The sequence below is a fragment of the Aulonocara stuartgranti genome, assembly GCF_965226115.1.
Source record: "Aulonocara stuartgranti genome assembly, chromosome: 13".
Classification (NCBI taxonomy): Eukaryota; Metazoa; Chordata; class Actinopteri; order Cichliformes; family Cichlidae; genus Aulonocara; species Aulonocara stuartgranti.
The window spans coordinates 34429831-34448172 of record NC_138949.1 but is presented as its reverse complement, the minus strand read 5'-3'; the positions used below and the strand labels follow the sequence as shown (position 1 = coordinate 34448172).

At 47.4% G+C, this 18342-nt stretch overlaps 1 protein-coding gene across 5 annotated transcripts in view; it reads left to right on the top strand.

The window, feature by feature from the left end:
* Window positions 1–5183: 5183 nt before the first annotated feature.
* The window catches only part of ninl (ninein-like), a 28123-nt gene continuing 14964 nt past the window's right edge, over window positions 5184–18342 (top strand). The window contains exons 1-13 of one of the 5 annotated variants that reach the window (XM_082557134.1): window positions 5184–5423; window positions 5548–5754; window positions 7534–7745; window positions 7857–7953; window positions 8476–8666; window positions 10914–10971; window positions 11426–11508; window positions 11577–11720; window positions 12688–12864; window positions 15841–15977; window positions 16519–16659; window positions 16765–16939; window positions 17065–17175. In XM_082557134.1, the coding sequence (XP_082413260.1) occupies window positions 7563–7745; window positions 7857–7953; window positions 8476–8666; window positions 10914–10971; window positions 11426–11508; window positions 11577–11720; window positions 12688–12864; window positions 15841–15977; window positions 16519–16659; window positions 16765–16939; window positions 17065–17175 (1497 nt within the window). In that variant the 5' untranslated portion in view covers window positions 5184–5423; window positions 5548–5754; window positions 7534–7562. Of the gene's footprint in view, window positions 5424–5547; window positions 5755–7533; window positions 7746–7856; window positions 7954–8475; window positions 8667–10913; window positions 10972–11425; window positions 11509–11576; window positions 11721–11893; window positions 12206–12687; window positions 12865–15840; window positions 15978–16518; window positions 16660–16764; window positions 16940–17064; window positions 17176–18342 lie in introns of those variants that run through there. The other 4 variants (XM_082557133.1, XM_082557132.1, XM_082557136.1 and 1 more) reach the window with 4 other exon arrangements.

Below are 18342 nucleotides of genomic sequence, written 5' to 3'. Positions count from 1 at the left end.
CAAAATCTGGTTTTATGAAACATCCACCAAAGTTTCTTCTTTTCTACAATGTTCAGAAACACTTTATAACACAGCTCGTAATTCAAATGATTTCATTTACCTGCTGAACTCTGCTCAAATACACCAGAGAGAGGCTAACGCTCCAGCCTGCACAATCATACTGTCACAGTTATACAGCATACATGTAGGAGAGGGCGTGGTGGTGAAGGCAGAGCTGCTGACCTGCTGTGACTCAGCACGACTTCATGTCGCTGTTCTCTAAGTGTGTGAAAGAGTCGCTCTCTGCCTCGTGCTGAAACTCGGCTGACGGGGAAAGGTCAGAGGAGGTGCTCACTGCAAACTCAGATCACTGTCACCCCGAAGGAGGAGCCTGCTGCACATCACAGGTCACCAAACAGGTCAAAGACTCTAACATGAGAGACCTCGGGGTCAGAGGTCATTACCAGTCTAAAGAAACACAAGAAATGATTAGCTGCTCCCAGTCACACGCTGCCACGCAGCCACAGACTGTAGATAAAAGATGGAGAGTAGGAAATCAGGTGGGTGGAGCCTGTTCAACCATGTCCTCAGAGCAAAAACATATCTCAGCATGCGATGAGGTCTTCATGGACTCCTCGCCTCGCCTGTGCACGTCTACCTGTGTAAGTCTGACCCACCTGTGCAGGAGCAGACATCGTCTTCTTCTGTGGTTTTGTTCTTCCAGCTCAGCTGAAGTCAAACTAAAACACAGTGCGAGAAACATTTTTGACTTTGGAACAAAATCTGAGTGAAATCAGAGTCACACATCCCCACAGACCTCACAGACCCTATCCACAGACCGTGCCCACAGACCTCACAGACCCTACCCACAGACCCTGCCCACAGACCCCACAGACCCTGCCCACAGACCTCACAGACCGTGCCCACAGACCCTGCCCACAGACCCTGCCCACAGACCCCACAGACCCTGCCCACAGACCCCACAGACCCTGCCCACAGACCTCACAGACCTCACAGACAGTGCCCAAAGACCCCACAGACCCCACTGACCCTGCCCACAGACCCCACAGACCTCACAGACCCTGCCCACAGACCCTCACAGGGGTGGGCTGCTTTTAACCATGTAAAGCACTTTGTGCTACATCTTTGTATGAAAAGATGTAGCACATATAAATAAAGATTGATTGATCTCTGCCCTCAGAGTCTCCTTCATATCTTCACCATCATTCCATCCAACCTCTTCCCCAGTCAGGGTCACGGGGAGGTGGAGCCTAACTCAGCTGTCATAGGGTGAGGGGCGGCACACCTGCGACAAGCTTAGAATCACCAGTTAACCTGATGAGTGTGTTCAGCCAGCAGCTGGATTCAAACCCTTCTTATGGTGAGGCGACAGTGCTAACCACTGCGCCACCTCCAGTTTATATCAGTTATTTCACAGGTGTGTATCGAATGTGCACCTGTTTACCTTGATTCATTCATTTATAGTTTTTATGAACGTCTTTGAAAAATGTCTGCTCCCCAACGAAACACTAGAGGGGACCGAGCATTTGCAATCGTCGCACCCAGTCTCTGGAATAATCTTCCTATCGATGTCCGCATGTCAGATTCCATTTAATCGTTTAAATCACAGGTAAAAACTAGACATGGACCGATCTGATATTACGTATCGGTGTCGGTCTGATACTGACGTAAATTACAGGATCGGATATCAGAGAGAAATAAAAAATGTAATCGATCCATTAAATATCACAAAACCACCTCACAAAACTTGCAACACGGCGCAACTCGGCTCATAACTGTAGCACATCGGAGCAGTGTGCTCACGTGATAGAGCGGCTGTGCGTATTTGTAGCCTCGCTACCAAACTCCGAGGAAGTTTTCCCCGAGAGAAGTAAAGCAAGTGTGTAAGTTCATCTCTGAATGTCTGTAAAGCATTCCAGAGTTAAGCTTAACAACCTATGGAGCGACCGCCTCTCTCTCTCTCTCTCTCTCCTGCTGCTACTTCAATCTTGAAACTGATCAATGATCAGCTGATCGTCTCTCTAGTTTGCTTTTGGCCCACTTTGCAGCAGAAAGAGGAAACCAGCGGCTGAACAACAGCAGCACGTTTAAGCTTGATCAGCTGTTGTTAGAATTTATTTAATATTACTTTCTACTCCAGGATCTTTTTCTACAGCTGACGCTGGTAACTGTGCAGGGGCGGATCTAGCAAAGTTTAGCCAGGGGGGCCGATAGGGCATGAACAGGGAAAAGGGGGCACAAAGACATACTTTTCTTTCTTATTCTCATTTAAAATGTCGAGCTTTTAATAAATAATTATCTGACACCCAAAGTTTTATTCTGATGAAAAATATATAGAAGTCCATTACTGTATATAGTAACTGTTAAGTCTAATATACCCTAGTAAGCTATAGTACTTTTTCCTTTGGGAACCATCTGTGCAGTCTGCAGTTCTGTAGAAGAAAGATGTTGAATCTATTTAATTATTCTTGAAAAATAATTGATTTCTGTGTTTTTTTTTCCCCACTGCATCAAATTATAGTTGATTGTGTTGATTAAGCATCATGAGGTGGGGGGTGGTTCCTTATTTTTATTTATTTATTTATTTATTTATTGCTGGGAGTTTGCACCCCTATTAGTCAGGTTGCTTAATCTTTAAAATACCAGAAGGATGGTGCAGGTTTAAGTTTATTAGATTGATCAGTTTTGCTGAACTATGAAATATTTGGGTGCAGTGTATTTTTTGCATACAGGTATAACAGAATAGCTTTAGTGTTTTGTTTTTTAACTTGAGTATGAACTTATACAAAAACAGCAAGATATTAAAAAAACAGTTTTATTGATTAACAACACACTATATCGGATTCACATCGGTATCGGCAGATTTCCAAATTTACGGTATCGATATCGGACATAAAAACGTGGTATCGTGCCATCTCCAGTAAAAACTCACCTGTTCTAGCTTTTGAAGCAAATTAGTTTGGACCTCCACCTGGTCTGCAGTTGTGCTATGTAACTGTAACTGTCACAGTAACTGTAACTATAATTTTTTAAAATGTTTTTGTTGCCTTTGTTGTGATCTGCTTTGCTACCTTGTGTGAAGCACTTTGATGCATACTGTCCTTTTTAAATGTGCTATAGAAATAAAATATCGATTGCTCTCTCACAGCACGTCACACAGATGTGGACAAAGATCACCTGATGTCTCAGCTACAGTAACTGTGATGGGAACAATTACAGACTCATTACTGAACTGAAGTCATCGTTAAATTATTCTTTTTAAATCTTTGAACAGGATTTTCTATTCTTTGTTCTTTTACTTCAGGAAAGGATCCAAATATGCTGTGTTAGCGCCCCCCAGCGGTTCAACTCCACACTGCACCGTTTTTAATCAAACCGGAAGCGGGTTTGTTATTCAAAATAAAAGCTGGAAAATAGTTAAAGTTTATTTAAACAGGTTATTTAATACAAACTCAGTTCAAAGTGTTTTCAGGACTCACAGATTTCTGCTCTAAAATAGTTTAAAAAAACAAAACAAGAAGCTGCTGAGGAAGAGCGCTGCTCTCGTTTACTGAGGACTTCCTTTAGGCTGTTTCATGTGCTCTTCTCTCCTCACTGAATCTCCCTGCAGACTGTCACTGACACACAAAACCAGCACACAAACAGGGATTACACTCACCAAACACTTCATTAGGTACACCTGCTCGACTACGCGTTAAAGCAGTTCTCAGTAAGTAATAATGTGGTGCGGGTGGAGAATTAAACGTCACCGTCAATGAAACTGTCTTGCTTTGTGTTGTTGTTACAGCTTCCTGACATATTTACTGTCTGATGGAGAGAAGAGGCTCTCATCTCTTTCCTCAGGAGGATTCATTTAATGACCTAAAACAAAAACTCTGAACATTTCATGTTTACCAGCATGTTGATCTCGAAATATGGATTTAAATGTAAATAACTCGCTCCTTTTATTTCTGCTGCTCATTGATCAGATTAAGACAATTTTAATTTGACTATGTTTTGTTTCTTCTTCTTTTCAAAAAATCAAAGAATATGACGTTATTTTGTGTTTATAAACTGCAGATAAATGATAACACTTTTGAGCGAAAGTTGGATTACATCGTGGAACAGCTGACTGCAGTCGTGAGTTCGCAGAATCGGCTCTCTGAGCAAAAGAATGACAACACCAGCAAGTTTGATACCATCGTGGGGAAGCTCGCAGTTCTCCAACGGGAGATTGAGAGACCAGTGTTGGAGTGTTAAAGAACAGCTTTGAAATTCTCCTGAGTTGCTGCAAAAGACAAATCTACATCATAATCCGGCTACCCTCTTGGGCGATCATGGCTCAAGAGTTGGGAGTTCGCCTTGTAATCGGAAGGTTACAAGGTGAAGGTTGCCGGTTCAAGCCCCAGCTCGGACAGTCTCGGTCGTTGTGTCCTTGGGCAAGACGCTTCACCTACCGCCTACTGGTGTTGGCCAGAAGGGCCGATATGGCAGCCTCGCTTCTGTCAGTGCGCCCCAAGGCAGCTGTGGCTACAACTGTAGCTGCCTCCACCAGTGTGTGAATGTGAGAGTGAATGGGTGGATGACTGGGTGTGTAAAGTGCTTTGGGGTCCCTAGTGGGACTAGTAAAAGCGCTATACAAATACAGGCCATTTACCATTTACCCCTTCGGCGCCAGCTGTGGGCTCAAGGCTGGAGCTGAACAACAACACCCTGATAACGACTGTGTTGAGTCTGTTCTTCCCATTCCCTACACAGCAAAATCTCCAGTGTTAAATTAACACTTTTGACAGTGTTATATGTTTAAAAGTAACCTAGTCAGTTTTGAAGATTAACAAAGACTAACACTGAGCAGTGCTGGTTTTCTAACACTGGAATATTTCTAACATTTTGAGTTATTTTCCAGTGTTAGAAAATCAGCACTGCTCAGTGTTAGTCTTTGTTAATCTTCAAAACTGACTAGGTTACTTTTAAACATATAACACTGTCAAAAGTGTTAATTTAACACTCAACAGTGTTGTATTTAACACTCAGAGGTGTGGACCCATATAGACACTCTCTAGTGTTAATTTAACACTGGAGATTTTGCTGTGTACAAGGCCACCTGGGTTGGCTGGAAGACTGTTTACTTAGCCTGGCAGGGTGAAGGACACTGTCTCAGCTGAACTATGGACACGCACACACATACATACATATACTGTGCGCGTGTGTGTGTGTGGGTGTGTGTGTGTGTGGGTGTGTGTGTGTGTGTGCGCGTGTGTGTGTGTGTGTGGGTGTGCGTGTGTGTGTGTGTGTGTGTGTGTGTGTGTCAGTCCAGTCACTGAGTGTTCAGGACTCTGGTGCTCCAGCAGCTTCTTTAAAAGAGTCGTTCAGGTCAGAGGGCGTTGTTGTAACGTTTAGTTTCAGAGCTGCTCCTGAGGCTGATCAGGTGTGACATCAATCAGGTGGGGTACACTGATGTGTGCATTTACCTGTTATTTCCTCTTATTTATTATGTTTGAGTATTTGTAATTCACAGTTTTAAACTTATCTTATTATTTCTTGTTTGTTTGTGTTTTATTTTGAAAGGTTCCGCTGCCGGTAAAATGCCGCACCGTCGCTGTGTTTTATTGTGAAGGCGGAGCGGAAATACCCCTGTGTGTGGTTTTCGGGGTGCTCGGTGTGTCGGTGTTGCGGCTCCGGTAACTTGTGCTCAGCGGCTTAACGGCGGAGCTCCGGGAGGCCGTTCATGGAGGAAACGTGAAGTTTGACCGGAGGAGGAGAACTTTTCCCGCGGTAAGACTGACCTACCGACCCGTCCGGACTCACGGTTACCGTTAACTTCATCTGGTTAATGTTAACGTGAGCTGGTTACCGGGGAGACTCTCCGTTAGAAGCGGGAGTTTAAAGGGGTGAAAAAAAAGTTTTTCGGTGTTTTATTGATTTATTTGTACTTTTTTTTGGCTCTTTGGCTTTTGTTCCCGCGGCTCGCGACTCTGTTCCCATGGTGAAGCTTCTTCAGCTCGCGAGAGTCTCCGGACAGAGCCGAGGGGGTTTCCGGAAACGTTCGTGTTTACATTGACCGTAGCTGACGTTAAACTCCTGCTCGGGTATCTCACACCTGTGTCGCTTTCAAAACAACTTCATTGTCCACTGTTGTAGCACAAAACACAACAGCAGCTGCACTGATCAGGGTGTTGATAACTAATCGAATACAAGAATATCAAATACGAGCTGAATTTAACTTTGGAGGATCACCACAGAGCTTATGATCAATGATAACACACTGGCAGGAGGAAAAGAGGAGGTGCTCAGAGGAGGTGGAGAAGGAGGACGTGTAGAGGGCTGGTGTGACAGAGGAGATCCTCAGCCGTTTTAATGACATCATCTGACCAATGATGACATGGCTGCTGTGAGGTTACTGTACTAATGGGGCCTCCAAGAAGAACGGGCTCCAGGTTGGGTCTGCAGTGAAATTCTAGGATGTTGACTGGATGTTAGTGAGAACTGATCAGCAGGTGTCTGTGGATGCAGACTGATAACAGCGCCAAGCCAGGTGATCACACACAGGCCACAAAGTTAAAGGTCCACTTCAGCATGTCCACAAAGGGAGGGGTCCATTTTTATATACAGTGTGTGTAATTTATTTACCTTTTCTGTGACAAAATGACTGAAGTAATCGCCAAAACATAAAAAAAAAAATCAGAACACGGTCCGTGGATGATCGATCGATGAGTGCTTTAGCTCTCGTCTGTTTTTAATGGAGACAGACGTCTCACGTATCAATAAGTCTGGTGTTTCCAGGCTGAAGCAGTGTGCTGAGGATGATGATGGTGAAACAGCCAGCGCACAGATAAGAGGAGCACTGATGATGTAACAGAGGCATGGGGGAGGGGCCGAGGCGTGTTTCAGGGTCATACATGTGGAATGAACAGCACGCAGTCCCGGGCTTCCAGGCACGGAGGGTTCTTAAAATCACATCTGTACTTGGGATGAGAGTCACCTCAACGGTCTCCACAGAAAGCATCCTGGGATCATCCTGCCATGTTGTCTTCCTGTGAAAACAGTGCACTCTGGGTAAAAACAGCAGTAATACTTTAAAGCAGCGGTCCCCAACCCCCGGGCCTCGGACCAGTACCGGTCCGTGAGTCGTTTGGTACCGGGCCGCGAGAGTTGAGGCTCAGGCGTGAAATGTTTCGTTTTCAGGGTTTTTATCGGTTTTCAGCGTTATTTTGTTATCGTTTTTATCGTTTACTCGGTTTTCCTGGGTCTTTCCACGTGTGTTATGAATAAAGCTTCTTTTTTTCGGTACCGGTACTAGTTTTATTTTGTTGTATTTATCCGCGACACCTTAAAGGCCGGTCCGTGAAAATATTGTCGGGCATAAACCGGTCCGTGGCGCAAAAAAGGTTGGAGACCGCTGCTTTAAAGGGTCGTTCAACAAGCTCTTAAATGGAAGCAGAGAGTCTGAAGTTTAACCACTCCTGTCACTGACCTCACTGTGTTTCAGCTGAAAGACCAAAACTACACATGAATAACTCGCTGTACTCTGCCTGACCTATGTTTTCCCTCCAGGTGTGGGCGCCACGGTGTGATGCGTTGGCATGGAGGAGGCGGAGCACAGCCGCTACGTCTCTCAGCTGAAGGCCGAGTTCGACAGCTGCGACACGACGGCGACCGGCTTCCTGGACCGAGAGGAGCTCACAGCGCTGTGCCGCAAACTGCAGCTGGACGCTCACCTGCCACTGCTGCTCGCCACGCTGCTGGGAGAGAGGCGCTACGGCCGGGTAACTCTCTCTCTCTCTCTCTCACACACACACACACACACACACACACACACACACACACACGCAGTATTTGTGTGGCGCTTTCAATGAAATCAAGTGTTTGTGTTTCAGGTGAACTTCGAGGAGTTTAAGGAGGGCTTTGTGGCCGTGCTGTCCCGCTCTCTGGACTTCGGGACATCAGAGGACGACAGCAGCTACCTGGAGCCAGGTGACACATAGAAAGGGGGCAGGCCTACAGAGGTCAGGGGTCAGAGGTTCATGATTGGGGAACACAAATGGATGTCAGCTGATCTCTTGTTTGGTTTCATGTTATTTATAGCGCGATGTAAACCTTAAGTCATGTGACCTTCAGGGTGTTGTGTTGGATTAATCATGGCTCTGAGGCAGCAATGCAGGTGTGAGGGCTTTTACATGTTCAGACAGCCGACGGCCGTGTTGGTGTTGCTGCGGTCGCTGACACCACAGCACACTGAGCAGCTCGTTATGACCCAACATGGTTTCAGTGTTTGTGGCGCAGCAGGACGCCGCACGAATCCTCGGCCCTCTGAACAGTTTGGATGTAGAACTGGGACAGAGAGCGCAGATAAACGGCGTCTGCAGGCTGCAGACGTGCAGGAGCTGGGTGGTCTGGTTAAAGTCCGAGGAGGATTCTTCTTTGGCACATTCTGGCTCCGAGTGTCGCAGCGGCGTCTTGCTGACCCACTCAGGCTGCTCCTCTTCCTCTCTGCAGCTGTTCCAGAGGAGGTGAAGCCAAAGTTGGTGAAAGGAGCGAAGCGTTACGGCCGCCGCAGTAAACCCGACGCCGCGCTTACCCGTGACTCAGAAGACTCTCCGCCATCCAGAGCGGAGGCCTCAGACTCGTCACCGACCGGCATCCGAAAGGCCAAACTGAGACGGGCGACGTCACTGGAAAGCGTGGAGGTGAGACAGCTAGTTTTATTTTGAAACACTGACTTCCTGTTCTTCTTTCCTTTGACTGAGTTTGAGACGCTAACCCGGCTGTGGTCTGTTTCTTCGCTGGCCGGAGTGATTAGCTTGATAAAGAATTTAAAATCATAATCAACACAAAGAAGTCACATGTTGGCACATGTCACGTCGGTCTCTGTCATGGATTACATGAAGCCACATTATCAGACGCCCAGGTGTGGTCATGTGACTCGGTTCACTCGTCAGGATGTTTATGGCGGCTGGAGGTCTGCCTGCAATTAAAGTAATTAGAACTCTGAGCTCTGGAGTCATTTTCGAGTGGTTTGGTTGGAGTTTCAGTTAAAAACTGTGGGAACGCCCTGAATGTGGGCTTCCTGTACGTGTGAGCGTACCGCAGTGATGCTGTCTGACTGAACACCTGAAACTGCGTGTGCGTGCCGCGCTGCAGGGTCCCGCCGTCGTCCGTCGCCTGGATCTCGTGTGTCTGCGCCGGCCGAGGCGCTCGGGAGCTGCAGCTCTAATTAGAGTTTCTGGTTTTAGGTTTTCAGCTGCACGCAGAGGGCGGAGTCCCTGCAGAGGAGGAGGTTTACTCAGCTCTTTGTCACTTTGTTCTCGTGCCGTGACGATGCTGTGACCTCTGACCTCTGAATGTTTCTGCATCGGTGAGGCTGCAGCTGCGGTCTGGTTCTCACTGTGTGAAGTCAGCTGGTCTCAGGTTTCCTGCAATTCTGCAGCCGAGGCTGTGAATACCTGAGGGGGGAGGAGGAGGTTTGGCGGTTTCGGGGCGGTGGAGGTCTTTCAGGAAGTGGGATTGTGAGGAATGCGGCTGCTGGCAGACGCTCCGCTGGTTTGGCTGCTGCTTCTCACTTTTAGTTTTTGCTGACTGAGAATGTGAAACAGCTTCAGTGCAGCGGCTCTGCTGCGGGAACACGACTCCACCTCTTCTTCTTCTTCATCACTTCTTTACACCAGAGCCACCCTTTCCTTTCTTCCTGGGTTTGTCTGAGGCATTGGACAGTTTTTCAGAAGGAAATGGTCTGACTGCAGTCTTCACCTCGAGTAACTGACTCTCTGCGGCTCACTTTGGTGCTGGAGAGGTGCCGAGTATGGATTTGGACTTTGTCCCTCCAGGCTGGGGCAGCGTCGTGGTGCCTTCAGTTTTGTCCTCATGCTGTACCTGAGTTTGCAGACACACTGGCCTCTTTCATGAGTCCGTGTGTTTCCTCCTGCACTGATCAGTGGAAGGCCTGGAGACTGGTCGGCGACCTCTCACCAAACATGTTTTCACAGTGTGACCACAGCTGTGGTGAATCAGTCAGTCTGCATAAGAGGGTAAAATGCTGAGAGTCAGACTGACACAGTAACAGGAACATCAGAGAGTTTTCATTTGGATCTGAAACAGAGCATGTGTCCCACGGGACATCATGGCCTAAGCCCACAGAGCAGCGCCCACAGAGCAGCGCCCACGATCCTGTTTGCATGTCTATTTTTAAATCTCAGTAGAACTGCAACCAAATAAGCGAGAGCAGGGGTCTCAAACTCCAGTCCTCGAGGGCCGACTGCAGAGCTGAGCAATGACAACATCAGCAGCTGGATAAAGGTTTCCAACTGGTCCTTCAACTCACGTGTTCTCCATAGTAGCAGAAATGCATAAAAATGAGGCTTTTATGAAAACACTGAATAAAAATGACTTCTTGAAAGACAATAAATGTACAGTTCAGTATACGAAGTGTGTTTGAATGGCAGAGATGAGCCATGGCTGAACGGGACTCACAGGCCTGAGTGTGCACTTCAGTCAGAATTATAATTTATTATTTAATTTATAATTGATATAATCTCTCTGTGTCTGTCAGTGAAACTGTTTTTGCAGAGAGTCCATCACTGGACTGTGATGGATGTGAAGCTGATGGCAGTACTTCAGCTGTGCAGCGATCAGCTGATTCTGAATGTTTTTGAAGATTTCTTCATCGAATATTTAAACATTTTAATCTGCGAGCAAAACACGTCCTAAAGGTCCTGATCTAAAGGTCCCGTCCCGTGAATGTCCCGATGGACGAGGGTTTACACGCTAAGCTCTTCAGCGTGACAGTCAGGAGTGTGCACGTGAGCACGCACACACAAATATATAACATGCTCAGTGCGGCAGAAGTAACGACTGCTCAGGAATTTTTTCCAATAGCTGTTGGCTTCACTGTGTGTGTGTGTGTGTTGCAATCACTGACCTTCATGTTTTCACTGCAGAGCCTGAAGTCTGACGAGGAGGCAGGAAGTCAGAAGGAGACATCCTTTCAGTGTAAAGGTACCGCCACGTCCTGTCAATAATATTATTAATTATTGGAGTTTTCTTGCTGCTGTTGGTTCCATACACACTCGCGCACGCACACTCGCGCACGCACACACATCTTGTTGCTGAACGTTTCCCTTCTCTTTGTTTCTGGGTGTTTTTATTCTGACGTTCAGCAATCGTACTGCACACCGTCACTTGGTGACAACTTCCTGTTTGTACATTTGTCTTCCTGAGTGATAAATCTGTCTTCATAGTTTATTTATAGTTATTTATTTTCTTTTTACCAAAACTGTGTTCATCAAAGTTACATACCGACGTGACAGGAACACATCTCAGCAGCACGGTGTCCACACACCGCGACGGAGCGCGCTCAGATGTAGAGATGAAAGTTTAGAAGCTTGTTCTCAGCAGGCCAATGCAGGAAGAACCTCCGTGTTCAAGCTCAGGTTCACGTGTCTGTCTGCAGGTCACCACCAGGGGGAGGAGCCAGGAGGACACGCGCTGATGCTGGTGTGCGAACACCTGGGTCTGCAACACCTGCACACTGAGGTGAGGTGTGTACCGTCGCCCTTTGTGATGACATCAGTATCTGTATTGATCTCTCTGCTCATAAACAGGAAGTGGACGTGCTGCTCAGGAAGTTGGATCCCGACCTAGACGGCAGGGTCAGCATTAGGGAATTCAAGAAGGTGCTCTGTGGCTCCACCCCCATCACCTGTTCCACCCCAGTACGACAAGCTGACCTGAGAGCGCCACACAAGGTGAGGCGCACACGTTCAGAGAAGAGTCTGCAGCCGAAGTCAGAGCTGCTGAAATACTCCACGAAAGAAAATGAGGTCACTGCTTCACCTGTGTCAATAACTCCGCCCCTCAGACCTGAGTGACCCTGACCTTGAACGTCTCACTGCTGAGATAAAGACTGTGAGCTTCATTAAATTACTTAACATTTTATTTCAGTGTCGAATAAAAAAGGAAGAAGCTGAATATTAGAAATAATGTCAGTCAGATCGATGAGCTGTGTTTAGAGTGAGAATGTCCCAGCAGCTCCTGAACGCAGCACCGCCCTCCTCGCCTCCTTTCAGCCAGTCAGGAAGCTCTGCGCAGCTGGAGCTCATCAGTCCAATCAGCTGTGGTGGCTGCAGGTGAGCAGGTAGTAGTGCACACAGACAGGTAAAGGCCATCGTGATCACAGGCTGCGAGGATGGAGAGGATGAGCGCTGCCGCCGCCACGTGCTGCTACAGTCAGGTGACTCAGACTGAACCCAGAAACTCTGAGCAGTTAGATGTGCTCTTATTTTGAAATGTAGGCAGAACGAGTGAGACTCGCTTTCCCAAAGATCTCATACAAATGAATGCCTGACCCTGACCATAACCTAACACGTAACACTGAAACTAAAACCACATTTTGAGTCTCAAAAATGCCTTCAAACTCGTGGGGATTTTGATCCCCATGAGGGCTGTTTGTCCTCAAAAGTATAGTAAACTACCAATTTTTGGCCCCCATGAAGATGTTAATACCCGTCCACACACACACACACACACAGATGTGCGTGCGTGCGTGTGTGTGAGGACGTTGGCGTGTTTCAGGCTCGCCTTGAAGCTAATCCAGATTAATGGTTAGGGCTGCGGCAGGCGCTCCTCTGGAGTCTGGTCCTGCGTTGGGCTTAAGCTGCTCTGTCTGCGTGCCGACCTTTGAACCTGGACTCTGTGTTCTGCTCCTCCATGCAGCCTCGGGAGGTGTCAGAGGAGCACTCGGCCCGCTCCGCCTCGCCCTCCCTGCTGATGGCCACCGTGGGTCAGAGGGTGCTCAGCCGGCTGGACGACGGCTCAGGATGTACGAGCCCCGAGCGCGTCGCGGCCCTGTGGACGGAGGAGGGCATCGGGAACAGCCGGGACATCCTGCAGGTCAGAGCTGGGCACAGGGCAAAGAGCCCGTTCTACCCTCTGATGTGTTTTTGTGTTAATGTTTCTGTGAGCGTGTCGGAGCAGCCTCTGCTCTGTGGCTCGTGGATCAGTTTAGTCTTTACTGACTCAGTTTCACAGAAAATCAAACAGGTCGCTTCCCCCTCCTCATCTTCGCTCATTGTTTCCTGTTTCTGGCTCTTCTTCTGTGGTGGATGTGACTTAGTGTTGATGTGAAAATCCTCGCTCTGGCTGTGTCCCAATCCAGGGTCTGCACGCTTGAAGTACGCGCACTACGCGTACTACGTACGGTGCGTACTATAAGTACGAGAAGTGCGGAAGTGAGAGGCTTGTGAAATGGGACGGTCTGGCCTTCGTTGCGCTGTTCAGGTTGCCTAGCAACCATGATACTAACCGTGAGAAACGTTTCATACAGCTTTGTGTGACAGAAATGACGGAGAAAAATGTTTTGTTGGTCATTCATTTTTGTCATGACATCACTTTGATTAGTTGAGTATCTGAGGCTGAGACCACAGGACTGTAAAACATGATTGTTGGGCTTCATTTCTGTGCTGAACAGTCATTTAAGATTAGTTAGTAAATAACAAATAGCTCATGTTGTTCATGAGACTAAAGTCATCTCACTGTGGTAATGTAAATATAATATGGCCAATATTATAGTATTGTCAGATTATACTCGTATTGATATTGAACCGTTCGATACAGTGCTTTCGGTTCAGTACGCATATGTATCGAACAATACAACATTTTTAATTTACTTTATCAACTTTTCTTCTGACGATGCTGTCTGTGTTGAGCGCTCAGTGGATCTGCGCTCGACTACTCCGCCTAGGCTGCACTGTCGAGCGCAGATCCACTGACTGCAGCGCAAGCTAGCGAGACAGAAGTTAAGTTCGTTGCAACATGGCAAATTGAACCTCCCCCACCCTCATTCAGATCTGGCCTTTGGAACTATTTTGGTTTTCATGTGACATATGACCCTGAAGGTAAGCGAGTCATGGACTAAAGTAAAACAGTATGTTGGATGTGCCACGCAATGCTCAATTACATGGGTGGGAACTAGTGTGTTAGCGCAGTTAGCTCGTTAACGTGTTGGCCGTCCAGCCCCACGCAAGGGGCGATCCGCAGTAGCTCGTTAATGGAGATTTGCCGTGTTGTGGCGTTAACGTCATTTCAGATTAAGGCTGACAGCACTAGTGGGAACACAACGAATATGACTGCACATTTACTCCGACATCATCCTAGTGCAAAGACAAGTGGAAGCAGACAAAAACAACAAGCAGCATGCTACAAACTTTACCCGAGTCATTTAGACAGCCGTTAGCACGTGATTCTCCTTATGGGGACCTGATATGTTTAATATGCTGCTGAGAATATAGCCCAGAAGAAGCGGATAGTATAGCTTTTATTTTGGAAAGAGACATTTCTCTGTAATACACACTCTTTTCCAAAGATGAGGGATTTCTCCATCAGATTTATTATTTTTATTTTGTTGTTTCAGCAACATTAAATTTAAAAACTGTACTTTTGAGTTCAAATATATATTTATAATTTTAATAAATGACAAATTAAAAAAGCATGAACATTTTTTTTTGTATCGAAAAAATATCAAACCGTGACACCAAAGTATCGAATCGGTGATGTCGGCTTAAATGTGCAGTCATATTCATTGTGTTCCACTAGTGCTGTCAGCGTTAATCTCGTTAAAATGACGTTAACACCATAACTCGGCAAATCTCCGTTAACGAGCTACCACGGATCGCCCCGTGCTCGTTAATGTGTTGACGCTGTCCAGTGGGGCTGGACAGCGTCAACACATTAAACCCCAGACGTAAAACCCACATGGTGTGTTGTAAACTCTGTTTGTGTATGTATGTGTGCGTGCATGTGAGTGAGTGTGTGTGTCGTAACAGTTAAAGCACTGTGTGTATGTCTCTGTGTATGTGACTTTATGACTGACAGGAAGTCACATACATATATTCTAATTATGTTTTCATTTACTCACATAACTCATTGAATTTAATTCAGTTTTATGTAGCAACCAAACACAGCTACAGTCGCCCCAATTGTTTTTACTGTCCGACAGTACAGACCAGAGCAGGGCGATATGACCAAAAATATTTATATCAATATATACATTTGAAAATTTGCGATAACGATATAACTGACGATATAATCGACACGAGACAAAATACTTTACAACTCCTCAACTTTATTAGTGCAAAACAAACATCAATGTATTTTCACTGAAACAAGCAGCTGTTTTTTATCTGCATTAAAGTTATATAAACATGTAACAGTGCAAATGCAAATTCCTCGCTGACAGTTTAACCAAAAGGCGTTTCCAGTGGAAACTGGCCGACACATCCTCAGCATAACCATGTATAATATCCACAACACTTAAAAAGAGGTTATACACACACAGTACGGTAACATTATGTTGAAGCGCAGTACGTATCACTCCGCAAGGCTCCGCCTACGATGCCATAATGCTCCGACAATCCATCAAGCGGTGCGGCTTCGTAGCTCAGCAAAGTCGTACTGAAACATTTGACAGATTTTCGAGCGCCGTGCACATAAAATCATTTCAAGGTCAGTAAACACAACCAGAGTTCACACATAAGGCACACGGGATTATAAGGGGCTCTGTCGAGTTTACAGAAAATCTTGCTGCAGCATTTTGGATCAGCTGAAGGCTTTTCAGTGAGTTTTTAGGACTTCCTGATAATAATGAATTACAGTCGTCCAGCCTGGAAGTAATAAATGCATGAACTAGTGTGTGTTATCTGGCTTCATGGACAGATAGAGCTGGGTGTCATCTGCATAGCAGTGTAAATGTATGCTATGTCTTCTAATGATTGTTGAACTGAATCATGTGACCTGAGGCGGGCTCAGCTGGACAGATGTTCCTGATAATGGCGTGTGAGTGAGTGACTCCAGCTGTGTATGTCCCTGCAGACTCTGGACTTCCCCTTGGAGGAGCGCCTCAGTCTGGCAGATCTGACGCTGGCGCTGGACAACGAGCTGCTGGTCAGCGGGAACGGCATCCACCAGGCGGCGCTCATCTCCTACAAGATCGAAATCCAGCACCTGCAGTAGGTTTGATGAACTTTCCGAGGAAACACGGGGCGCTGCTCAAGGCGGGGCTGGAGCAGCGCCCCGTGCTGCGTCTGCAGGTCCTTTAAAAACTCACATTTGCCTGTCACACTGACAGGATTTAGTGTCCTGTGTTTAACTTTAAATCAGTTGTTTTTGTGCTCGTGCCTCATGTCGCCTCATTCCTACATACAGCACAGCATTTAGATGTCACAACTCCTCCCTCTCTCTCAGACTGAGATTTCAGGGGCTCATCTGAGGCTCAGTTACATTCTGTGCTAAAATCAGAAGAGTTTAGCCTCCTCTGAGCCTCCTCAGACAGTCCTGTCCTGGATTATTGATGTCTCCACTGATAATGACCTGTAATAATCACAGATTGATCTGGTATGTTGGGATTTCTGGGAGTGCTCTGAGCTTCAGTCTGAAGCTCTTGGTAGCTGTTGGCGACGGTGATGTTTGTGCTGCTCTGACCTCCGCAGTGACGGAGCAGAGCTCTGTGACGAGGAGCTGAACCCTGAGCTCTCTGTCGTCTGTGTTCAGGGAGGTGGCAGAGCAGGCCTGCAGGGAGCGCGACAAGGTGAAGGCCGACCTGGAGCGGGCCGACCGCAGGAACCTGCAGCTGGTCAGAGAGGTGGACGACCGGCACGCCAGCATGGAGACGCTCAACCAGAGCCGGATCAGGTAAGGGTCGGGCTCTGTGCCTGCTGCGCTCTACACTGATAGCACGATTGCCGCCGTGTGCACGGGTGAGACGCCGGTGCTGACGAGCCGCTCTGTGATTGGCAGGGACCTGGAGCAGGACTTCCGCGATAGGCTGACGGCTCTGCGCAGCGAGACAGAGCAGGAGAGCGAGGCGCTGCTGCAGCACATAGAGCGAGAGCGCGGCGCTCTGCAGGAGGAGCTGCAGCTGCTCAGAGCGCAGGAGGCGGAGCTACAGGAGGAGCTCTGCAACGCCGTGCAGGTGTGCTACACCGCTTCTCCTCTGTCATGTTTAGTCACAGGTCCCGATCAGGACGAGCAGTTTGTGATCAGATCGGTTATTGAAAATCAGAGGCGTGAAGCGCTGAGCGCGTCCTGTCGTTTCAGGAGAACGGTCGTCTGGAGGAGGAGCTGAACGCTGTGAAGATGAAGCTGACTGAAGCCGAAGGCTCAGCGAGGCGACTGCAGAGAGACCTGGACCAGATGCTGAGTGACAAGGTGAGCAAAGAAAGCCTTTACGCCGCCGCCGAGGTTAAACGCCAGGTTACGGCCAGAGCTCGGTCTGACTCACAGCGTCATCAGTCGGCTCCGTTCTCACGCTGTGCGCCTCTGACACCTAATCTTACGTCACGCGTCCCAGAGTTTATCTGTTCTTCTTCCAGTTTTGTCGTTAAACGAGCGACAGCAGCTCCCGGCTGTAATGAGGAAAAAATGTTTTCAGCCAGCAAACTGTGACAGAAGAGTTTGAAAGTCTTCCAACTTGTTCAGCAAATTTATCAGATTTAAAGACGGGAGCAGGAGTGAGGCGTGAAGGGAAAGGAGGCGGAGTTTACCTGAAGTGGGAGAAACGAGTAAGACGGTGGAGAGTGGGTCAGCTGCTGCTCCACACTCCGTGAGACTCGCCAGAGGTGATTGGATCGCTTCTGTGATGTCACAGTGAAGATGAGCGGGTGACCGCCACTTCCTGCACCTCGTCTAGCAATCTCACGTGACCTGAGCGCCTTCAAAATAAAAGCTGCAGGTGACTACAGCGCGAAGCTGGTTGGTGGTCTCTACGTGGATCGCGACTGCAGATGAAGCATTTCCTCCTCTTGTTTTCAGACCTTGTTCGGACTCAGGGCTGGATTCAGACGGCATCACACGGAAAATTAAAAACGTTCACGAACAGTGAACTCTGATGAACAGAGTTCACTGATTGTAATTTTAAAGGTTGTGGTTCAATCATGAACTTACTGCTGGTGAAGTATTCCTTATAACAGCCGTTAGTATCAAAGCTAATATAATGAATTACAGCTTTTATTTGTTTGACTGTGGCGCCCCCTGCAGTACCCCAGTACTCTGGGTAAGTGACCCAGGACACAGGTGATCTGGGTGACGTGATGCACGGAAAGAAAAGAATGCATTTCCATAACTAGATCACATGTAGCAGCTTTAATTCACACACCTGACAGCGCTGTTAGCGAGGGATGTAAGACGCGCTACAGCGAGACGCCAAACGTCAGACCATAAACTCTGATGTGTGGGTGTGTGCATGTGTGTCGCTGACACACTGCAGCTGGTGTTGGGTAACTCCAGCTTGTTTCTGATGAATGATTAATGAAGCTTTCCTCTGACTTGGTTTCTCCGTGACTTTACGTTTCAGTTTAAGCAGCTGATGATCGACTG